The 25,571-nt window shown below is 37.2% G+C and overlaps 2 protein-coding genes across 3 annotated transcripts in view; one reads left to right on the forward strand and one right to left on the reverse strand.

Annotated features, from left to right (window-relative positions):
* NT5C3B (5'-nucleotidase, cytosolic IIIB) overlaps window positions 1-4,691 on the forward strand; it is a 20,249-nt gene extending 15,558 nt beyond the window's left edge. For both annotated transcript variants that reach the window (XM_087947752.1, XM_026679798.2), the window contains exons 7-9: window positions 604-766; window positions 2,269-2,469; window positions 3,748-4,691. In XM_087947752.1, coding sequence (XP_087803878.1) covers window positions 604-766; window positions 2,269-2,469; window positions 3,748-3,873 — 490 coding nt within the window. In that variant the 3' untranslated portion in view covers window positions 3,874-4,691. The remainder of the gene's footprint in view (window positions 1-603; window positions 767-2,268; window positions 2,470-3,747) is intronic.
* FKBP10 (FKBP prolyl isomerase 10) lies at window positions 4,616-19,570 on the reverse strand. The gene is made up of 10 exons (XM_026679795.2): window positions 18,997-19,570; window positions 15,236-15,381; window positions 14,748-14,937; window positions 13,935-14,080; window positions 13,104-13,293; window positions 11,508-11,653; window positions 9,789-9,978; window positions 9,131-9,273; window positions 6,797-6,960; window positions 4,616-6,345 (listed from the first exon to the last, which is right to left on the reverse strand). The coding sequence occupies exons 1-10, from the start codon at window positions 19,188-19,190 to the stop codon at window positions 6,163-6,165; spliced, it is 1,692 nt and encodes a 563-aa protein (XP_026535580.1). The 5' UTR covers window positions 19,191-19,570; the 3' UTR covers window positions 4,616-6,162.
* Between the last annotated feature and the right edge of the window lie 6,001 nt (window positions 19,571-25,571).

Raw genomic sequence — 25,571 nt, forward strand, 5'->3', positions numbered from 1 at the left:
TACTAAACAAATGGTTAGAAGTTGAGAACTATTTATAGCAAGGTTTCCTACCCAACATGAACTCATATTTCAAGAAAAGGCTTTGCTACTATCTGATATTTATGTGCATGGTTTTCAGTTGATAGAACAAGCCATTGATTAAATCATCCACCTAAAGTATACATTTAAATACTGGATTTAAATTATAAATTTTATATTTCCTACTAAGCAATCAATTTATTCACCGGAACTATTGCAATTAAGGACATGTGCGTTATCTAGAAAGTTATACTTTGTATAAATAAAGATTTTATGATTTTATATATTTTAGAAAATCATATGCTATTTTAATTTTTAGCTAATAGTCTAAAGCTTTTGTCTTTTTCAATCTGAATATCCTTATTTGTTCTAAGAAAGTGGTAAGACAGTGGATAAGTTCACTGTTTACTGTTGATAATATAAAAAGGACATTTTTCTGTCAGCACTTGTGTACTTCAAGAAATCATTGTCCTTTTGAGTTAATTTATTAGAAACATTGGGACTTTGCTGATGCCCTTCAAATATAAATGCTCACATTTCACAACATTAGCCTAATGTTATCTTTCTCTTTCTTCTTGCACTTAGAGATGGCTTCAACATTTTCTTTGACCAGCTGCATGAGAACAAAGTTCCCCTGTTCATCTTTTCAGCAGGTATAGGTGATGTCCTAGAGGAAATAATTCATCAGGCTGGTGTTTTCCACCCTAACATCAATGTGGTCGCCAACTATATGGACTTCGATGACAATGTGAGTTGAATCATCTCTTTTTGCCCACTTCATCTCCTCTGATCTGTTTCCTGTGGAATCAGAGAATAAATAACAAACTTCCAGGGTTTGCCACAATGTACAGAATTCTGAATACTGCAGTTACAGTGAATATCTTAGGGACTTGGATCTAATTTTTTTCAAAGTGGTAAAAACTTGGGTTGTGCTGTGCTATTTTGGTTGTAAACACTATGACTTGTCCTATATTAAAAATATTATATGTAGAAAAGCAGAAGATATGGGAAGGACTTGGTGCATCCTTTCTGTCCATATTCTTTTCCTGTGAGAAATTTATATATGAAATAGCACCTGCAGTCTGAAGGATCTTGGTTTATTTATTTTCATGGAGAATGTAGAAATAGAAATGTATATAGTTTGAAAATATTTAAATATTCAATCTTTGCTGTCCAAAGTAGAACATTTATGAACAGATCAATTTATAACAGTTTGTTTAGTAACCGTTTGAAGATACTACAGCACTGAAAAAAATGACTTATGATAGTTTTCACACTTTGCAGCATCTCCATGGTCATATAATCAAAATTAATACACTTAGCAACTGACTCATATTTATCATGGTTGCGGTGTCCGGTATCATATGATAAGCAAAGCCAAAAGGAAAATCAGATTTCACTTAACAACTGTGGCAAGAAAGTTTGTAATATGGGGCAAAACTCAACTCTCTTTGAACTCAATTATGGTCATAAGTTGAGGACTATCTGTTTGAGCCATGGTGGTGCAATGATTAGAATGCAGCACTGCAGGTTACTTCTGCTGCCTGCCGGCTGCCTGCAGTTTGCCAGTTCAAATCTCACCAGGCTCAAGGTTGACTCAGCCTTCCATCCTTCCAAGGTGGGTAAAATGAGGGCCCAGATTGTTGGAGGCAATATGCTGACTCTGTAAACCGCTTAGAGAGGGCTGTAAAGCATTGTGAAATGGTATATAAGTTTAAGGGCTATTGCTATCTACAAAAAGTATGTTAAATTCTTTTCAAGTTCAGTATCCTTGAGGTTGTTCAAACTATGTTTAGTAGAGCCATTTCTAAAATATATTAAGAATGCTTTATGAAGATGGGCTTAATTTCCATGGAGGTTGGGTTTTTTTCTCAACTTTTAGTTAATTTTGTTCCCTGTAGATCTGGCTGCCTCAGTCCTTAGGGATGTCTTTAATTCAATATGGTTTAAGAAAATTATTAATAAAATTCATTTTTATAGAGCCTCTGCTGCTTAGGCTTTGAAAGCACCAGAAATGTTCTTAAGCAGTGGATTTTGGATGTAAACCTTCAGATTAATCAAAGTCTGGTTTTTAATCTTATAATTTGTGAGATTATTCTTAAAAGAGTGTGCCAGCCTCCTATTTATCATTTTTCCAATAGCAATTTCATACTCTTGAGGAGCGGGGCGGGGAGGGGGGAAGGAGACATAATGTCTCCTAAGCTGCATTTTGCCATTTTTACATTATAAACCCATTGTTTGCCTTTGAAGGATGTTCTACAAGGTTTCAAAGATCCTCTTATTCACATCTATAACAAGAACAACACAGTCCTGAAGAATACAGAGTATTTCCAGCAACTGTGCACAAGAAAAAATATTTTACTGCTTGGAGATTCCATGGGTGATCTCAGTATGGCAGATGGTGTTGCTGACATGGAGAATATCCTCCGGATTGGCTTCTTGAATGACAGGGTGAGTTGAGAGTATCTAAATCAGGGGTCGCCAACCTTTTGGACCTCAGGGACCACCAAACTCATAATTTTAAATCCCAGGGACCACTAAGACTTTTTATAAAAAAGGGCAACTTTTACCCAAAATCAGGCAAAGCAGGCAGGCAGATTGAGTTGTTCACAGAATCATTCATTGATCTATCTATCTGCCATTGTCTATGTGAGTCTGTCACATAAAATTTGCTTGCTGTGACTCTGCACTGAATAATAGAACCTTCAATCCTAAGGGAAAGCAGAGCCGAAGATCTAAAGACTAGCTAGAAAGCAAGAAATCCAACCATTTCCTGCTTTCTAGCTAATCTAAATATCCTGGCATAGCAGAACAGCTGATGATCAAGAAAAAAAAAAAGCAAAAATAGAACTTAGCAGGAAAGTTTGCCGGGTAAGGAGTGAGTGGGTGGAGAGGGTTCCTGCAGGCCATGTGGGCGGTGCAGCCGTGTTTCTGCACAGCCTGGATTAATTGCTTTGGGGGGGTGCTCTGGGGGTGACATTTCTCTGCGGCCCACCAAAAAAATTTTGTGGCCCACCGCTTGGCGACCGCTGATCTAGATGACTAAAACAGATAGTGAAAACCCTGTCTGGAAGCAAATTAAAGCACCTATTTCAAGTAGAAGAGTTTGAGTGCCATATAAGGTAGTTGGCTTGGGAGAGATGACAAGTTTCACTAGAAAGTAAGAACTGTTTTCTTTTATCTTGTGTGCTTAATGTTGTTCCTGCCTTGTTGTCTTTTCTAACCTTACAAATAAATAGGTTCTGCCTAAAGGGCAATAGTGTGAAGATGGAACAGCATCAATCTTTTCTAGGTCTCTAAGCTTTAATTTTATCTACCAGATGATAGTAAGAGCTGACTTGAAATATTTTATTAGCAGGAGAAATTAACAGGAGAAATAGCTAGTTTTGTTATCTAGTTGTGATTTTTTTATTAGAACGACTACAGTGATACATAATGTCTGTCAGCTTTTATGTTCTTCAAAACTTTTCATCAGGCAAGTTGTTATCAAAGAAAGAGGGGGATGAGAAAGAAACAAGATAGTTCAAATGTTAGCCTACGTATTATAACCATGAGGTAATTCTTCCAGTTCGATCTTGAGGTGGAATTTTTAGCCATTTATATTGGGTTTCTTGTGGCATTTCATAGAAAGAAAATGTTACACCATAGTATTAGTGTCTATAGAAACCACAGACTGAATGTTTGTTGAAATTAATAGTATAATTGCTTTTTATACTTTGTCCCATGCAGGTAGAAGAACGGCGGGAAAAATACATTGAGGCTTATGATATTGTACTAGAGAAAGATGAAACATTGGATGTGGTAAATGGCATTTTACACTTCATCCTTGCCCAAACTCTATATACTGTCCCTTAACTCTTGACAACTAGTTTCCTTTTGGAATATTCCTGTGTTCTTTAACATTCCCATAATCATAGAATTAACCAGGGCCTTGCTAGCATTGACCTTATTTTTACATCTATACTATATTGATAATTAAAATGGCATCACAATTGTACCAAGATATCTACTAATTTAGCAGACAATTTTTTCTTGGCTGAATCAGACTTATTTGACTAATTAAATATTATTTAAAAACAACGTAGGAGTGATACTGATTAGATTTGTCTATTGTCACTCCGTCTCTCCTAAAATAGAAATTAATGGTAATATGGTACAGTCCACCTTAAGACATATTGCAGTTATTGAAATAATATTGCTGTGGGAAACAATTTGGTATTATTGGTGATGCTGTTTTAATGCAAATGACTTGTGGAATGTGGGTTGAACAGATTTCTGGGTGAGTAGCATTGTTGGAAACCTATGTATTTGGGCATGTTCTAAATTGGATGTGAGAGTGAATTTAGATGTAATGTAAACTATCTTTAAAATAAGGATAATACATATTGGCCCTAGTAGTTATTGAGCTTTTTCCAATAAAAACTAATATGTGTAACAAGTATATTTAACCCTGATAATTAAAAAGTATGCATAATTTAAGTATTTTTGTTTGACTTGTATGCAGACTATTGGATTTCTGATGTTCTGTATTTTGATTTCATGAAACATTTATTTTCCAAAACGTTTTTGAACTATATATATATGGCCCAAATTCAGCTTTTCCACAAAATTTTCAACATTTTTTTTTATTTAAAAGACATGTAAATATAATAAAACAAATGTCTTATTTTGAACATTTTGGTATGCCTATTTTATTTTGTTTCATCTGCTTTAATTGAACCAATTTTTTAAAAATTACCACAGCACCACTGACTTCAACATGCTACAATTTTTAAAAAACAATTGTAATTAAAAAAAAAAACTATCCAGACTTGTGTAAGTCTATGCATGTACCTTAGTAGTGATTTCACTGATTTCAACATTACGGCTTATTTAAAAGAATTCTGGATACTGTACATTTCTGAATGTTCTCTTCAGTAAAAGATAATGGGTCCTATACTACTTTTAGGTGGATGAAACACAAGACATTTTAATTTTGTACCTTCTATGTGATGATAAATATTTGTTCCATTGGTGACTTAAGTGCCTTCAAAAATGTGACTGCTGTGTTGGACTACCTTTCTTGAATGACTTGATGTATAACTTGAAGTGCATGAGAAAATCAAGTTACTCAGGCAGAAAAAGTTATGAGAACATTATACATTATTTGTACCAGCCAGTTTTTTATGGTAAACTGGTTGCTTCAAGAATTTCAAGAGTTAAAGGATTTTAATTTTATCAGTTAATCATAGAACCCCATTAGAGAAAAATGCAACCAAAGCTGGTTTAAGGAAAGTAAATTATGGTCATGCCCTTCTGATCAAGACACTGGATTTTCAAGATTAGAATTGATCCAACAATCCTGTCTTTTAACAGCAGTTACAGAAACTCAAAGCAAAAATCATGAAAAGGCTGAACCAATTAAATCCTTTAAGCATCCATTTTAAAAAATGCATATTCTAACATACCAAAAATAAAAAAATTAATTTGGGTTGTGTTTGCCTTAAAAACCTAAACATAGTGAATACAGAGAATCCTGATACTGCTTACTTGGCTTCAATAAGCCAGTCTGGGTTTCCTGATAGTGAATTCAACTGAACAAGGAGAGATTTAACCTGGAAATAAAGATAAATTTTCTGACAGTGAGAACAATCAACCAATGGAACACCTTGCCCTCGGAAGTTGTGGGAGCGCAATCACTTGAGACTTTCTAGAAGAAATTGGACTGCCATTTGTCAGAAATGGTGTAGAGTCTCCCGCCTGGGCTAGATGAACTAGATGACCTACAAGGTTGATTATCTGTTATCTTATCTTGATTTAGGACAGTTGAATGCACAGATCCCAAGCAGAATGTCTGTTTTAATGTCATTTACAGGAAAGACAATGTGCTGTAATTGGGAAATAAGCAGAATTCAATTGAGATGGAAAAATTAATTTCAGGAAGGATATGCAACCAGTGATTTGGGAGATTTATCATTCATTTAGTCCACTGGGTTTTGTTTCTCATTTAACTCATTTCCAATAATATACAAAGCAAAACCAAATGAGGGGAGAAAAACTATTGACTTCCTATACCCAAACTAGCACTGGAAGTGATTGGGGGCCAATTTATTCCCCCAAATACCACCAAACAGAAGCATTTTTAGAAAAGGGATTCTTTATCATTCAAAGTTCTTCATGTTTAACTTGATCCTCATCTGACTTCAGCTTCAGTTCATCTGCTGTAATCTTCCCATCCTTATTCCGGTCTTGATTCTGAAACATGTCTGTGATTACTTTTTCTGGGTCAACGCCTGGAATCATATGACCTTTATCTTCTGCAATCTGGGACTTAATGAATGTGGAGAACTGCGGAATGGACATAGAAAAAAGACAATAATAGATCCATTATTTCTACAAATGATTTCCAGTATGTGTAGCATTTCAAACAAAGTGATTTATTTCTGGCAATAATGCAGCTAGGATGAAATAATCAGTTTAATTAGATATTGATTTTACTGTGTATACTGACTTGAGTGCCCTAATAATTTTTCCCCTCAATGTAGATTTAATAACAATTCAGTTCAAATATTTATAGAAACTAGGTAACATTTTAAGAGCTCCATCTTATATCAGGAATTGCCCCAACTACACTATATGCATATTCTACAAGTAAAAATCTTGTTGCTTTCTTTACACCTCTTTCTTTTTTGCCAACATATGCATTCAATGGACTAGGCAATAAGAACCAATCTAATTATCCTTCCAGTTCTGAACCCTTTGCCAGCTGCTTTCTTTCTAAAACAGAACTCAGTCTCACCTCCTCAGATGGGACTTCACCATTCTTATTCAGATCCATGGCTTCAAACAGGTTTTCTGGTGGTTCACCATGCCAGATGAACAAATAACCTTCTGGAACACCAACTTCCAGGTGTAAAAGTTCTATGTCAAAGCGAAGAACTGCACTTCCAGGTACACCCCGGGCTTAAATAAAAAGATTAACATCTCAGTACAGGTAGTGCTCAACTTATAAACTATTGTTTAATGACCGTTTTAAGTTACAACAGCACTGAAAAAGTGACATGACCATTTCAGTGAATATTCTCACTTCCAGATGACTTATGATCAGTTTTCATAGAACTTGCATCAGTCCTATGGTCATGTGATCAAAATTTGAGCACTTAGCAACTGGCAACTTATCCCAGTTGCATTATACCAGGGTCATGTGATTACCAGCTGATTTCCAATTAGCAAAGTCACTAAAAGAAGCTTGATTCACTTACAATCATGTGATTAACTATTGCAGTGATTCACTTAACTGGCAAAAAGGTTATAGAATGGGGGCAAAACTCACTTAACAAATGCCTTGCGTAACAATATAAATGCTCTGTCCTACATATTGGCAATAAAAATGAGCACAGCAAATACAAGTTGGGCAGAAATGATCTCATGGACGACCCTCACTCTAGAGTACACATGTCAAACAATCTAAGCCCCAGAGCTCACTGTAACAGCATTGCCAAAAAGGCATTAAGAGTTGTTAACTTTATTTTGCGAAGCTGCTTCTCTGGTAACATAGAATTACTAACTAGGGCATACAAAACCTTTTTCAGACCAATTCTTGAATACAGCTCGTCCGCCTGGAACCTACACTATATATCGGACATTAACACGAGCAGGTTCAGAGGTATTTCTCGAGAAGAGTACTCCACTCCTTTGCTCACAATAGAATTCCCTATGCCTCCAGGCTTGAAATTTTAGGCTTGGACAATTTGGAACTGCGCCACCTGCGGTCCGATCTAAGCATATTACACAAAATTGTCTGCTACGTCTTACCTGTCAACAACTTCTTCAGCTTCAACCACAATAATACACGGGCAAACAATATAACTCAAGATAAACCGCTTCAAACTCGATTGCAGAAAATACAACTTCAGCAACAGAGTGGTCAACGCCTGGAATGTTCTACCTGACTCCGTTGTTACAGTCTCAAATCCTCACAGCTTCAATCTCAAACTGTCTACCGCGGACATCACCCCATTCTTAAGAGGTCCTTAAAGGGGGTGTGCATAAGTGCACCAGCATGCCTACCATCCCTGTCTTGCTGTCCCCATTTATCTGTATTTACTTACTTTGTTCATGTTTATGTTCATACCTATACTTGTACATGTTTGACAAATAAATAAATAAATAGAGGGCCAACTGTAATGCAGAAATCTAGTTTCCAGGCATGCACAAAAGTGCTATAGGCAGCAGTAACAGTGACCTGGTTCATACACTACTTTGGGCTATTGTGGACTTGACCATAGTTTATTAAATAAACCAATGTATATAATGCTGTGCTCATACAGCATACTAAATCCTGTGTTCATGCAGCATATTAAACTTAATCTGCCCAAAGAATCACATTATGTCTTAGTGTGACATGCAAACAAGGTCTGTGAGTCAACAGCAAGTGAAATATTTGTTCTAATAAATGGTGTTTTTAAATTATATTAGAGATTATAACTATCATTTCTAAAAATTTAAGTCTGTTGATAGAATGAATGCATCATTTCTAAGGCTGCTCTGTTGCTGGGCTATCTAGCACAATTCCACAAGCGTACATATTTTTCTGAGTGAAACGTACCATCGGTGATACTCTTGGTTTTCTTTTCCTCACTAAAGCTAGCCTTAGGTCTGCAACATTAGCTTCACTAGCATTGACTTCTTGCTAACACTAAATAATAGCGTTAGTTCCACCAGCATTAGTTTTGCTAATATTAGTTTCTCACTAACATTAAATGCCTTAGTTCCACCAGTGTCAGGTTTCTAGCATAATGCTAGTGAAACTAAAACTGGAAGACTTAAGGCCAGTGCTAGTGATAAGAAATTCCTCCCAGTTTTCCATTTCTTGCTAGATGTTTCTCTTAGCTCTGATAGCGTTAGTAGTTCATTTAATAGTCTTCTGACTGCTCACCATAACTCAAGGACTACCTGTATCACCTTCCACACACACAGTAAACCAACTTTTTCACTAATGATATCAAGAAGAGAGGGAGGAAGTGAGGCAGAAAGCAATTCAGGATCCATCCAATGTTTATTTTTCCATTTCTTCTGCTCAGCTTGTATAACTGAATGGTAATCTGAAATGTTTGCTAAGAAGTTGCCTTACCACCATTTTCACCATGCCCCAAATGTGGAGGAACAATGACAATCCTCTTCTCTCCCACACACATGCTGAGTAAGCCATTGTTCAAGCCTTCAATTATCTTATTGGTACCCAGGGTAGCTTCTTGAGGATGTTCATAATCATGCCTGTTAGTGGAAAACAAGCCACTGAGTCCTCTTGAAAATACTTTGTTGGGTTTTCAGAATAATGTGTTCCATCCCCTATTAGCTCTCCAAAACTTTTCCTGTAGAATTCTAGATTTAAGAAGTTTAAATTCTGCAACTGTATTGATTATACAAATTATTCTATCTCCTTATTTAGCCAATATTATTTTGCTTTAGAAGGGTACCTAAAGCAATATAGGACACTGACAAAGTTGTGGTATTCTCACAAAACAGCCCATGAAAGAAATATTTTAAGCAACTATTTTTGTAATTTAGAAGTCCCAATGTTTTCAGGTTTATAATAGTGATTTTGAGATAGATGGGGATTAGTCAATCTTTGATGGTGAAAAATGAATTCAAATCAGGAGTGTTACATTTATTTCATATAGGTAAAAAAATACCTATGTTGTGTATTTGTTCAATATTTCCATTTTGGCATTTTTGCAGTGAGGCAGGGTAGGTATTTAACTGAAATTAACTTGGAGCTAGGAACTTACGAGGAGAAAAGCTTGGTGCCATCTAGGAGTGAGCAGTTATAATGATAGCGAACAAAATCTCTATCCTGAGCGGTGACATTACAGTCTGCAGGGCGGAAGATGGTCTCTATCTCTATGGAATCTGTGGGGTTGTGGAAATCAACAACGTGGACGTCAAATATAAGAACAGCTGAGCCTGGTATCTTGTTCCCTGGAATACAAAAGAATGCAAGAAAGAATGAGAATAATACATAGGTCTTCTGTGGAACTTGGTTGACCAAAGGTATTTTCTGCTCTTTCCAGGAACATGGGTTCCAGAAAGTTTCAAACAGCGCATGAAGCAACAATTGTCCTTTGATCTATTCCCTGTGTTTACATACGTTAACTCATTGTTTGTTTTAATCATTAGTTTGTTGAACAAGCTATGATATCAAGGTATACACATCATGTTGAGACAAACTGTGATCTAACACATCAGAATTGATAAGGTTCACATACTGCATGAAGGCAGAATCAAGCATATCACCATGAAGAATAAACTTAGCCATTTCTTCTGCTTTGGTTTCACATTCTAACCCACTGAATTTTGAACTTCATGTCTTCTGAAAACTTTTTCCACACTACAGTAATACCTATTATGGAATGCAAATTATCCGTGGCAGGAATCAAGTAAATTGTAGACACTGGACACTATACAGGATCTGTTGTATCTCAGTGTTGCTCTATTAGATTTAGAAGCCAACCAATGCTCACCTAAAATTGTGTGTTCAAGGGAAAAGAAGAGCAGAACTAACTCTACCATAAGGGAAAGTGAGGGAATAGGTGTTAGGGTACCCTAATTAGCACTGCTCTGTTAATATTTTATAGGACAGCCCTTGTGATGTAGTAGATAAGTTGATCAGGAGTTAAAAATGTATATCTGTTCTCTTGTCATAGAAAATTACTTGGCGACAGTCTTTATTAATCTTACATAGTTTGAAGGTAAAAATATTGGAGAATGGAGTTCAATATATGCCACCCTGATTTCCCAGAGGAAAAGTGTGTCTCCATTCCAATCAAATAAATCAATGGCCTATAAAATAACTTGGCTATAATCCATACATCACAAACAACCTGGATTTATTTCCAGGACAGGTAAAATATGTTCTTTAAAATGGCACAACACACAAAAATAGAAAAGGAAATACTACAAAAAGCTGAACATTTACCTTAAGTTTACAAGTATATTTGTATTCCAAGTGTCATAATTGCTTATTGCCAATAGTGTTTCAAAGGCAATGGGACTGTTTTTCCCCTTGAGGACAGTACAGTTGCTTTTTTAAAAAAAAAAAACATCTTTGAGACAACTATTACCAGATGACTGAGAATCTCCATGGACTTTATTGCCAATGGTTCATCTGTCTGGACCTCCCAGGTAACCCTACAGGAATTGAGCCACATAGATACCTCAAGACATCTTAAAATCTGCACTTCCAGATTTATAGGGAACTCTTGGCGAAATTTAACAGTGCCTAATTTATATTCATGATATAATTATATCTTACAGATACAGATTGCTGTGTCTGATCAAGAATTCTCACAGATCTCTCTAGATGTGTTTGGACTGTACATCTCGTATTGTACAATGGGAGTTACAAGAGCTTATGTCTAACACATTTGGAAGGTAATATATAAGTTTCTACATACAAAAATGTTCACTATAATAACACTAAAGCTTTCTCCAATCTTCTTGATACCTACCTGCCCCATTTTCTCCATAGGCTAAATGGGGAGGAATTGTTATTCGTCTTCTTTCACCAATGCAGACTCCTTGTAGTCCTTGATCCATTCCAGGGATGATATAGCCTTTTCCAATGTAAGTGTCATAAGTATGATTCCGTGAATAACTGGAATTGAAAGAGAAAAGAAATTGTGGGGAAGAACTGGCTGTTACTAACAGCAAAACCCATTGCTCACTCTCAGCTAGACCATTCAAAATGTCTATGATCATTTAATTAAATTTGGCCTGAATAAGGGAGGGAAGATCACAAGGTGCATAAATCCGGTTTAAGAAATAAAGATATGGAAGCCTCTCATTCCTTTACCACTTTTTAAATCAAATAGTTAGGATTTCAGAAGTCAGATAATTTCTATTTCTTGCTCCCCAGTGTACTTTTTTCTTGCTCTTAGTCTGTATTTGGAAACTCCTGCTTGAATAGTCGCTTTCTTGCTATACTGACCTTCTGAATATACTGATCTGGATTTATGAAGATAAGAAAGGAGCAACCTATAGGACATAAACAAGGGAGCACTTTCTTACTAGCTATTTTTATTTGAATGGCATGGTAAAATAATTCGCCAGAATTTGGTTTAGCAGTTTTTATCTTGCATAACGTAAACATGTTGTTTTATTTAGGCCAGAATCTATTATATGGGATAGCAATATTTGTAGTGCCATTTGCATAAGGTTGTGATGTCATCAAATCTTCTGTCACATGTACCCAGTTGCTATAAGAATTCTATTTGCCAGAAAGGATCAGGAAGCCCTAATTCTAGCAAAAGAGGTACAACTTCAGTCCTGCTGAACCTACTCATGTGGCAACCCTACTTTGAACATCTAATTTTAAGAAAGCAACCCATGTTAGGTAATGTCCCTTGACTGAAATCTATCACGTCTCTAAGCAACTTGTTTCCTTGTCTGATGGTGTATTTTTCAAGGTAAATTCCAATTCTAATATTATTATTTTTTCATTTTTACCTTGGCAGGTCATGGCACCAGCCAATTGCTGATGTCTAAAAGGCTGGTTAGGACTCATATCAGAGGTGGTATTCAGCAGGTTCTGACCAGTTCTGGAGAACCGGTAGCAGAAATTTTGAGTAGTTTGGAGAACCAGCAAAGACCATCTCTGACTGGAGATTTTACAGTATCCTTCTCCTGCCACGCCCACCAAGCCACACCCACAGAACTGGTAGTAAAAAAATTTGAATCCTACCACTGACTCAGATGGAAGGCTGAAGGTTGCTCCTGCAACTTCTGCAAAGTTCTTACAACCTGTTTTTAGTCCCAAACCTGGGGTTGATATATCAAAATATTATTGTATTTCTGGTGCTCGTTTGTTTGTATTGTTTATACGATCCTTTTTAATCTGAACTGTCTTTTGGATTTGATATTTTATCTATTTTTCCTGATTCTCCAATTTTGTACACCACTTAAGAGTCCATTGGAGTTAGGGGCTAATACATTTGAATAAATAAAATAAACATCAAGGAACCAGGCTGGAAGCCATACCTCCATACCACAAAGACTGTATGGGCATGTAGTCATTAGAATTTGAAACTGATTCAGAATATTTTCACCTGGAATCGAAGAGGGTCCCATCCACTAAAGTGCCATTATAATGGTACCGCACAAAATCTCCAGTCACAGCCTTGCGTTTGCATGTTGCTGGCACTTCCAAGTGCTCCAAGAAGATACTATCTTTTGGATTGTGCAGGTCCACCAGAAGAACATAAAAAACCAGAGATGCTTGCGGGGGGATGACGGTACCTAAGAGAAAAAAAAAGAAAGGACTCAGCTCAGGCTGGCACAGATATGAATTGAGCCAGATAGGGTGATAACAATGCTTTTAAGCTGGGTGATACAGTATGCTGTATATGTGTAGGTCATTTGTGGACATTCACTCTGGAAGAATACAAAAGATGATATGTTTGTGGAAATAGATTTTGATATTCATTTAAAAAAATGCCCAGTTGCAAAGCTGTATTCATTGGCTAGCAGCACTTGTAGAACGAACAAAATTTAGAATTTTGAGCATATCCCAACACTGCACATAATCTACATATTTCTCCTACCCAGCTGGGAATTCTGAGATCTGCAGTCCCAAAATAACTGGAGGTTATTTGGTGGAGGATAACTGGAGAATAGTGGTAACTACAGAATTCCAAAACTACAAAGGGTCCCATGTAAGACTAGAGCTAATGGCCATAATCCTCACCCTCTAAAGGTCTACTTGTCTGCATAAAGTCTGCAAATGATGGATGGTGGTTGCTTTGTAAGTCCTCAAAATAAATTATCTGTGAAATCCAAATTAGTAGATCTGCATATTTTTGTGATTCAGGAATTGATAGCAAAAGAAGAGGATCATCTCTTGATGCAGAAGAAATACATGAATTTCATGACCAGCTTACCATAGCCTTTCTCTCCATAGGCCAGGAAAGGAGGCATGACTATTTGCCGCTTCTCTCCAGGACACATCCCTAGCAAGCCTTCGTCCATACCTTTGATTAGCCAGCCTGAACCCACATAGGTGTCATAAGTATTGTCTTTTCCATAGCTAGGAGGCAAGAGAGGATGGAGAGAAAAAAACATCGAATACTAGGTAGATGAAGCAGCTCAGGGAATGAAGGAAAACTGAGCAGCCAGCAGTGGTCCAATACAGTACCTTAAAAGAGTAAGAAATGTGGATGCCTATGGCAATAAATAATCACTCAAGATGAAATATTGGTATCAGTCTACTCTTATTAGACCCTGTTGTAATTAGTTAGAAAGTAATGACTTTGCAAAAGGATCTCTGCTTTCTAAATGTAACGGAGTTAAAAAGTTACAACATCTTGATCAATCAACTTAATTTTCTTGGGCTGGAAATGCCTGCTGCTTCTGCAACTGCAACTGTATACTTGTTTGGGGATTGCTGCTCCTAATCTGGAAAAAATGAAATTGTTGAGTTGATTATAGAAATTGCTTTCTTGGATATATTTTTTCTTCGTCTGAACCAAGCCACCAGTAATATGTTAGCACCAAAGTAGGCAACTGAAAGAACTTTGCAAGTGACACATGATTTAGTGTGGCCTGAAAACTTCTTTCAGTAGAACCACATAGATCATGACCCTTGTGATATCATGTCATCATATGTCCAATTGTGGCCATTTATTGATTATTTTTTATAAATATTTTATTCTCAGCTGCCAAGAAATTGCTCTCTATACTTCAGAATTTCTTACCTGGAATCAAAGGGGGTTCCATCCAGAAGTGTGCCATTGTAGTAGTAACGCACAAAGTCTGAATTCTCCACTGTGCGATTACACTGTTGTGGCTTGTGGAGGGTGGTGATCTGCAACTTGTCTTCTTTATTCCAAATGTCAAGCAAGATGACATCAAAATAGAGAGTGGTGTCTGGTGGGATGAGACCAGCTAAGGGTTTGAAAATAAGATACACTATAATGGAGACCAGGAGAAAATCAGGTACAGTGTCCTTACACAGTATTATATCTTTACATATTATCGTATAGCTAGAAGATATTGGAAAAGAAAATAGTGGAAAAAACAATTATGGGTAAAAATATATGTCACGGAGGGGAAAAAAGAAATCTGGAAAATACTACACATATTTGTAATTGTGATTGAGAAGCAACTTTCTAATTTAGATGTAAGCAAAGTTCTGCTCTCACTATCTTTCCTTTCCAGTCAACATCACAAGTTTCATACTCACCAACACCGATGCTGCCATAACCAAGGTGTGGTGGCACAATGAGATGCCTCCTCTCATTCACACACATGCCTTGCAAGCCCCTGTCCATGCCAGTGATGAGTCGTCCCACACCTGCGATACCTGCCACAGTAGCACCTCGGTCATAGCTGGAGAAGGAAGAAACTACTGTCAGAAAGAGTGAGCATTAAAGAATTAATCGTTCTAAATTGACCACTTTTCAGTAACAAAATGTGGCAGTCAATGAAGTATAAAACTTACATTTATTTATTAGACAAATTCATATAATGGTTAAGTATCAGTGGAACTCTGGGTAGTGAACAGATATCATACAAATTTACAAATCAATTAAAGAAAAATCTAAGTCAAGGACCCTTAAAAAAAACACTGCTTCACCAATGGGACCTAGACATGCTCACTCTCATCTTGTGGGATGGCCAAAAACATTCTGCAAATATTCTGGCCCCATGCCATGTAGGCCTTTAAAGGTGATAATTAGAACATTGAATCGTCTATAGAAACTAGTTCAATTCCTGTAGCAGTTTGCTGTGTGGGCATACTTCAAGGCATGCCCAATATTACATGTGTTACAGTGTTACATCTGGACCAGCTTCCAAATGCTATTCAGAATGTGTTGTACTTCTCCAATTATGGCATGAGTGACATAAACCATATCCCCCAGTCTAGGAATACAAGTGTGCAAAGAGTCCCCTTTGGGTTTGTGCTCCTTGAGCAAGAACTGTTGAGTCCAGGAGAGCCCCAAATTGTGCACCAACCCTGGTTGGGGCAGTGTTACCTCACCCAGATTTAATGATGAAAAAAAATCACTGAATGTGAGGATCCCTAAAGCCTTCTGCCCCTCAATCTTATCAGACTTTACTAAGAAGACCCAGATTCAAGTTTCCATTTGATCATAAAGTTTGCTAGGCAGCTAGTTTCTCTATTTCAGCCCAACTTACCATTGAAATAAATACAATTTATATAGAATATCATCTAAGCCTGAACACTGCAAGTGATTCTTTTGTTCCCTTTGAAATATATATCTGTCCCCTGTTGGAAGGTTATTCTACCCACAGCAGGATTTTCTCCATCTCTCATATTTGTATTGTTTCAGGTTCAGGATAGAATCCATGCAAATCTAAATAGAGAAGGACATGACTCCGGGTGTGAAAAAATAGGAATAGGAAGAAAAAGGGCTGGAGAAATCAGGAAGTAAAGGTCCGATGGCCATAATTTACTTTATAATTCACTTTATATGCAAAAAAAAAAGCAAGTATAATAATGAGTCACAGTGGTCATCCATGGACAGACTGAACTGACTAAATCAGGGATGTCCATCCTTGACAACTTTAAAATTTGTGCACTTTAAAAGGGTAGCTAGGGCATTCTGGGAGTTGAAGTCTTAAAGTTACCAAGGTTGGAAACCTCTGGGCTAAACATTCCCTCTTGAAGTAATGATGAAGTTGAATATTTTAGTACAGAGCTACTATAATTATCATGCTGCAAAAGCAGAATCCATCTGTTTAACAGAGTTGTATTTCAACCTAATTATTTATCCAGATCATGGATGGATGTTTTAGTAAGAAAGCAATTCCACAAATCTTTTCTTCTAAAGTTGACCCCTGTTTTTCTAGCATAGAAAGAAGAAAGTGAAATATGATCTCTAGCTTCCTTTGCTGAGAGCAGAATGGCAGAATCTTACATTCCGAATGCAGCTGGAGGAAAGGCTAGCTAAGTCACCATGGCCTTTCCAAAATTGCAGTTTAAACAGGAACAAAATTTTATTTACCAAAAATATTCTGAAAATTTAAAGTAGGCATAAATGTGCATGCGTTTTATAGGGCTTGCAGCCTACTTCATGTATTTGGAATAGGAATTGAATTTTAGCTTGCAAAATCTACCCATTCAAAACTAACTTTTCAGTTCTGTTATGGTTTCATGAGGTGACACGTCTACAACCAAAATTGCAGATTCCATTATAGACACTACCTCTTTGGCAGCCCTTTGCAACCCACTGTCTCTTTTAAATAGTCTGAGGACTCTGGCTAGATAAAAATCAAAGCTCAACATTAAGGATATTATTTAACCCTTGAAGGAAATATTGAAATGTTGTAATACTTTTGAATACTATATAGTTGTATAAGTAAAAGTTACAGTAGACTCACACTCACTGATGATGAACTAACAGAGTACTATATCCAGCTACTGCAAAAGAATTTATTTTCAACTTTTTAACATAGTTAAAAGCCTGGTACTTTATTTCATGGGGTTATTATGAATATAATAGTAATATGTTGGACTGGATTGATCTACTGAAAGATGCTTACATAAATACTTTTTTAAAAAAGTCTTAGTGGAAGACCAGCTAATTAATGGCTCTTAGCCAATGCAAATATAACTAATAGAAGCCTTTCCCTTAATTTACCCATTCGGGTGCCACTGGGACGGTGGAGTGGCATAATAAGAACGATAAGAGTTGTAGTCAAATACAAATGTTAAGCATGGAATTAGAGAAGGCTTGCTGCATATTCAGAAATCCCAGGCAGTGCAAATATGTGTGTTTAATTTGGGGTGCTAGGGCAAAAAATCAAGCAAATTATGACCAGAAACCCTGCTCCTAAGTTTCTCAGATGCTGAATGAATGGGAATCTTATAGCAGTTGCAGAATTAAACTCTATCCATTTCTCCAGTAGTAAATCTCACTAAATTCAATGGGAACTACTTCTGCATAGATGTTTAACAGAATAATGCCATTAGACAACCAGATATTGAGGGATTAATGCATGGTGCAATCCTAACTTAAATCCATTTTTAAAAGAAATAATTGTGAAAATAATTAAAGACAAAAGTTTCCACATCAAAATCTTCAGCAAACATAGTTTGACATGAATAGTAGATGTAATTATAATCAAATTGTGTTTTTTTTAAACACTGCAGTTCTGAGTGTTTCTCTTTTCAAATCTCTCATTCTTTTATTTGCAGAGATAAAAGGAAGCATGCATAGATGGCTTTTATCTAATTGTTCAACAAAGAACAAGCTGTTTCTAATATTCTGGTCAAGATATGGTTGACAATCATATGACAGGTTAACATTTCACCACCTATTTAAGCTAGTAGATTTAAATACATTTTAAAAAGTTTGCCACATTGAATTCTCCACCATTTTGCACTGGCATCTCAACCCATTATAAGACAGGAATCCATCTTATCTCTCCTTCACTCAAATTTCTGGTTCCCAAGCCAGTCCCACCTTCTTTCTCAATCAGAACTGGGAATTTATAAAATTAACCCTTTATTATTCCAATAACATTCCTCCGTGCTTTGTCTTCTGCAACACAAATGCTGTGCAGTCACACAGAATTGATGTGAATGCTCAGCAATGCCAAATTTCTTTATTGAAGTCCAGCAAAACAGGGGAAAAAGAGAGAAAGGGTGTGGTCTTCTTTGCTTTTTAGATTTTTTTTGTTGTTGCTGAGTTTAGTATTTCAGAAATACTCTACAAAAGGAAGAACAAAATGTAACTTCTTTTGTTTTTGCATTGCAATTTATAGGAAAAACTTTTTTCCTTCGACTTCTGCTAATAAGTAATATGTTTAACCTTTTGGAATTCAGATTTAATAGGGCTAATAATGAACCCACGGCACTGTTCGTGACCAGCGCATCCCTGGTCTCGACAAAAAACAAACAAAAAAAAAAACAGTAGTTTTAAAAAACAGCCCTGACTTTTCCCTTGGTCAGTTGTTCTGGATTTACCGAGCCAGTACCTGGAGTCAAACTTGGCGCCGTCTTGAAAGGTCCCATTGTAATGGTAGCGGACGAAGTCACCCATCTGAACTTCTCGCAAGCACACTTTGGGGATGTAGTATCTATCAATGACGACATCCTCTAAGGGACCGGGGTCTCCCAAGCTGTGAACCCCCAAAGAACTCAGGGCAAAGATAAGGCACAGCAAATTCATGGTCTTCCCCGAAGGCACAATTGTGGAAAAGGGAGAGAGAAAGCTGCACTTCTAGGTTGCACGCTGCGATGGGAGGGAGAGGAAAGAACGGGCCGGAGGAGGCGCTTTGCTAAAATAGAGGCGGCCGAGAGGACTCCAGCCAAGCAGCATCAATTCCGTCGACGTGTAAAAGAGCGGCCTGAGTTAGGATGCCCCCCTCCCAAAAAAAAAAAAAAAATCTCAGAATCCTTGCGGGATTGTAGTTTGTACGTTTCTGAGATTAGCGAAATCTCTCTCAAAAGACAGGAGGTGTTCTGTCCTGCCTCTCTTGCGAGTTGAATATCAAAGACTGCAAGAAACTATTTGAAAAACGTGCCCGGGCAACAAAAAGTCTTAACAAGGGACCCGGACTCGTTAAAAAGGTTCAGAGAAACCCTTTTCCTGGTCCTAGTGCCTGCTGATTAACCCAGTGGAAAATAGGAGGAGGCCTGCTTACATGGTCCCAAGGACCGTGTGGTGGAGCGGCAGAGGCAGCTGAATGAGAATCCTCCTTAATTCGTTTCCCCCAAACTCTTCCCCCTCCCCCCAAAAAATCATTAAAGTATTAACCGAATCTGCTACCATATAGAAAATTCTCTGATGCGATGACAGCAGAGCAAAATAATAATGTCTTGTAGATATAGTAGAATTGATATACTTATTTCCTAACCTGAATGCAAGAGTTAATCAGCATTTTTTATTTTTATCCCATTTTTTTTAATTACTCAAAGAGGCAAATTACTTCCTCATATTTTACTAGTATTTACAGATTTACAATTTGAAAGTAGAATTCAAACAGGTTTTTTTTTTTTTGTTCTTCAGATTTCTGTTTTCCTGTTCATAAACTGAATTGTTTTAAAATGTAAATCCTGCAGCTTGGACTAAAGCAAACAATATTTGTATCTCACATGCCAATGCATTCCCACAAACTGAGAGATTCAATGTAACTTTTTAGTCATATGTTAATAAAATCAATACTAATAAAATAAAATACTATTGTATTAGTAATAAAATCTCAAGCCCATCTTCAATCAATCAACCGGACCCTATACCATTTCTATACCAGTGACTGTCCAGTCTCTTCTTTAAAAATCCCAGTGATGAAGCACCCACAACTTCTGACAGTAAATGATTCCACTGGTTAATTGTCCTCACTGTTAGGAAATTTTCCTTAATTCCAAGTTGCTTCTCTCTTTGATTAATTTCCATCCATTGTTTCTTGTCTTGCCTTCTGATGCTTTCATAAATAAATTGATCCCCTCCTCTTTCTGGCAACCTCTCAAATACTGGAATACTGCTATCATGTCCCTTCTAGTCCTTCTTTTGTCTAGATTAGCCAAACCCAAATCCTGCAATTGCTCTTCATATGTTTTAGTCTCCAGGTTTGTAATAATCTTAGTTGCACTTCTTTGCACTTTTTCACAGTCTTAACATCTTTTTTTGTGATGTGGTGACCAAAACTGAATACAGTGTTCCGGATGTGGCTTTATTAAGGATTTATAAAGCAGTACTAATACTTCACATGATTTGGATTCTATGCCTCTGTTTATACAACCAAAGATTACATTCGCTTTCTTGGCTGTTGCAACATACTGCCGGGTCGTGTTTAAGCAAACCTCCAGTAGGACTCCAAGGTCCCTCTCACAGTTACTGTTTTAAAGCCAGGTTTCACCTAATTTATACTTGTATCTTTGTTTTTTCCTACCTAAGTGTAAAACCTTGCTTTTGCCCACATTAAAATTCATTTTTTGGGGGGATAGGGTCCATTGTTTAAGTATTTAAGATCTTTTTGGATCCTGCACTTGTCTTCTGGGGTGTTGCCTATTCTTGCCAGCTTAATCTGCAAATTTGATGAGTTCTCCTTCTATTCCCTTATCTAAGTCATTCATGAAGATATTGAAGAGTACCCTGCCTAAGATGGAACCTTGTGATACCGCATTGCTTACTTCCCTCCATGTAGATGTAGTCTTGATTAATCTTGATTAATGGTGATGACATGGACATATCTATGTACTTCCTTGGTTAAAACAAATAGGGAAGTGATTTCCTATTTGTTTTTTTCAGGTTTTTTTTAATTCCCTGATTTAAAATGTAACTTTCCAACATCTTTTTTTCAGGACCTATCAATGTCAGCTAAATACTGCCACCTATTGATAATGCAGTTGCTTAATAAAATAAGCATTTAAAGTTAGCAGAAATGATGCCAAGCCTTTAAGCTTACAAATGTGGTTAAATCTACTGGGATGTTAAAATATTGCCATATAGTAAAGGCAGGAAAAAAATTAAGATTGTAATAATTAGCATATAAGATAGTATGTTAGAAAATTTGCAGGCTGCACAATTTTGAGGATCAGGAACTCTTGGCAAAGAAGTATTCAGTATCTCATCTACAAAATACAGATTAACAGAGTTGGAAGGGACCTTGTAGGTTATCTAGTCCAACCTCCACCCACCCCCTGCCCAAACAGGAGACCCTATACCATTTCTAACAAATGGCAGTCCAATCTCTTCTTGAAAGCTTCCAGTGATGAAGCTCCCAAAATTTCAGAAGGCAAGCTGTTCCATTGGTTGATTGTTCTCACTGTCAGAAAATTTCTCCTTATTTCTAGGTTGAATCTCTCGTTGATCAGTTTCCATCCATTATTCCTTGTCTAGCTTTCAGGTGCCTTGGAAAATAGCTTGACCCCTTCCTCTCTGTGGCAGCCCCTCAGGTTTTGGAACATTGTATCATGTGTCCCCTGGTCTTCACTAGACTAGTCATGCCCAGATCCTGTAATCTTCATGTTTTAGTTTCCAGTCCCCTAATCATCCTGGTTGCTCTTCTCTGCACTTTTTTTTTAAAGAGTCTCAATATCTTTTTGTATAGTGTAGTGACCAAAACTGGATGCAAAGTTCTAGGTGTGGTCTTACTAAAGCTTTATAGAGAGACATTAATACCTCACTCTTGATTGTATCTCTCTGTTAATACAATTTAGAGTTGTATTGGCTTTTTTGGCTGCAGCTGCACATTGCTGGCTCATATTTAACTGGTTGTCCATTAAGATCCCTCTCACATTTAACACATTCTTTGGCTCAGTATTTGTAAACAGCAATGGATCATGCCCAGTATTTCCTTGTCGAACCACAGACAACTACAATGATCTAATACATATCGATTTTACAGGAGACATTGTTGAAAAAGCACTGCGCAATCTAAAACCATCTCTATCTATTGGACCGGACAGAATATGTGCCTGCTTCTTAAAAAAGCTACCCACTGCCATAGCCGAACCTCTGAGCATAATCTTTGAAAAATCTTTCAGGACCAGCTCCTTGCCAAAACTATGGTCACAAGCCACGGTCATCCCCATCTTCAAAAAGGGAGACCCCAGCCTAGTTGAAAATTACAGACCAATCTCTTTATGCTGCGTCACCTGTAAAGTCATAGAATCAATTATTAACTAATTATTAACTAATCCATCATTCTCCACTTAGAAACAAACAACCTACTCTCTAATAAACAATTTTGTTTTAGGGAAAAACTATCATGTAATCTGCAACTCTTACACTGCAAAAACATATGGACTACACAACTCGATCAGGGCAAAGCACTCTATATAGACTTCTGTAAAGCCTTTGTTTCAGTGGTACACGACAAACTACTCCTAAAACTAAAATCTTACGGTATCTCTGGACACCTGCATAACTGGATAGAAGCATTTTTGTCAAACAGACAACAAATGGTCAAAATTGGGAGCTTCCTATCAAATTCTGTACCTGTCAACAGTAGTGTCCCCTAAGGCAGTGTTCTAGGACCAACTCTTTTCATACTCTACATAAATGACCTCTGTGATCACATTAAGAGCAACTGCATTCTCTTCGCTGATGATGTAAAGCTATTCAACACCACCGACAATACTGCTACCCTTCAAAAAGACCTTGACTATATATCAGAATGGTCAAACAAATGGCAACTTCAAATCTCAACAAATAAATGCTCTGTCCTACATATTGGCAAAAAAATTCAGAAAATAAAATACAGGCTGAATAGTCAAGACCTTGTTGATGATCCAAACTCTGTCAAGGATCTTGGAGTACTCATCTCAAATGACCTAAGTGCTAGAGCCCACTGTAACTACATAGCCAAAAAGGCGTTAAGAGTTGTTAATCTTACGTAGCTTTTTCTCTGGTAATATTACACTAATAACTAGAGCATACAAAACATTTGCTAGACCAATACTCGAATACAGCTCATCAGTCTGGAACCCACATTACGTATCTGATATTAACACAGTTGAGAAAGTCCAGAAATATTTCACAAGAAGAGTTCTCCACTCCTCTACTCGTTGCAGAATACCTTATGCCACCAGACTTGAAATTCTAGACCTAGAAAACCGAGAACTATGCCGCCTTCTGTCCGATCTAAGCATAGAAAAAAATAGATAAAATCATACATTGCAATGTCCTACCTGTCAATGAATACTTCAACTTCAACCATAACAACACTAGAGCAAACAATAGATACAAACTCAAGGTTAATCGCACCAAACTTGATTACAGGAAATACAACTTCAGCAACAGAGTGGTCAATGTCTGGAATACTCTTCCTGACACTGGTTTTTTCCCCAAATCCCGAAAACTTTAACCTTAGACTATCTACTATTGACCTCACCCCTTTCCTAAGAGGTCTGTAGGGGGCGTGCATAAGCATGCCAACGTGCCTACCGTCCCTGTCCTATTGTTTCTTTTATATATTTTTTATTTTTCTTATATGTATCCATGTATTCATAACTATGTTTTTGTTTTCTTAAGTTTTTGCGGGTATTTATATGTATGGTATTCAGCTTTGTTCAGGTATTTTCCCACGTCATTATAGTTGTGCTTTTAAAGTTGTAGCAACGTTTCGGCAGAATCTCATCTGCCATCATCAGGCTTCTGTGTAGTGTTCGTCTATGAGTCAGATTTCACAGCCATTTCTGTTTTAAATTTGGTGCTAGCCTACGCTGTGCCAGAATGATTTTTTCTTCATCCTGATTGGTTGGGAGTCTTGGTCTCTGTTTATTGGTCTTGGGGTTTGCTGTGTTCTGCTTGATTGGTGTTTCTAATATCTTCTGTCTGTTTTGTAGCTTTTTTTGGTCTTGATTGGCTGGCAACATTGTGTTTGCTGTATTGGAGGCTTTTAGTGTGGCTTGGCTCCAAGTAAATGGACAGCTATCATTTATTAGGAAGCTAGGTTTCATCTGGGTGCCTGGTTGGGGTGTGTTTCAGCTGGAGGTATCAGGGGGAGTCTGTTTGTGCCCAGGTTTGACTGTTTGGCTGGCTTGTGGTGTGGAGATTTTTTTGTTTGAGAGTGCAGGCTTCCAGATAATTGACAGTCTGGTGGAGTCATCTCTTCTGTTCATGCTTTCAGGTCTTTTTAAAATCTCTATGGCTTCTCTGATAATTTTGTAGCTGGGGTTTTCTATAGTGGCTAGGGTTTTGGTGCCATTGAAGTCGATGCTATGACCTGTTGCTTTCATGTGTTGGACTAGTGAGGAAGTGTGTTCCAGCTTTTTTACTGCATTTTTGTGTTCACCCAGGCAGGTCCTTAATCTTCTATTGGTCTGTCCAATGTATGTGGCAGGGCATGATGCACAGGGGACTTCATATATGCCTTGGTTTTCCAGGTCAGTTTTATCTTTGGGGTTTCTAAGGATGGCTGCTATTTTTCTGTCTGTTTTGAAGGCAGTCTTGATGTGATGCCTGTGTAGTATCTTACTGATTTTGTCTGTAGTACCTCTTATGTAGGGCACGACAGCTGTACCATAGGTCTGTTCATCTTCTAGGTCTCCATTATGTCTCAGTGTGTTTTTGTGGATCAAGCCGGTGATTTTGCTTTTGTGGAAGCCGTTGGCTGTCAGTACTTTAGTCAGGGTGCATAGTTCAGTCTTTATGTGTGTCTTGTCTGCCAGGCGTTTGTTTCTGGCAATTAGTGTTTTGGCCACGGAGCTTATCTGTGCTGGGTGGTGGTTTTTACTTATACCTATTATGTTTTTACTTATACCTATTATCTTGTAAGCAATTGACAAATAAAAATAAATAAATAAATAAAAATAAAGTTATCTAATTAGCTTTCATTTAATGATCAGACTGGATTCAATTAAGTTTAGTGATATGCATACAAACTTTTTCAAAATGTAGGAACTATCTTCTGAGTGGGAGAAAAAAGCTAAATGCGTGCCACTGAAATGAATGGATCGTTTGGGCTTTATCGCGAGTCAGACATGCACTGCCACCTAGGCGGTCTCAGATCGTAGGATCTTGTTTATGGTTGCGCAATCGAACTTATTACAGAAAGGAGGCAGGACTTGAGGAAACGAAGCGCTTTCTCCCCATCGCGCAGGC

Source organism: Notechis scutatus, chromosome Z (genome assembly GCF_049901735.1).
Source record: "Notechis scutatus isolate UNSWTSFEM ecotype Mainland chromosome Z, rNotScu1.2, whole genome shotgun sequence".
Lineage (NCBI taxonomy): Eukaryota > Metazoa > Chordata > Lepidosauria > Squamata > Elapidae > Notechis > Notechis scutatus.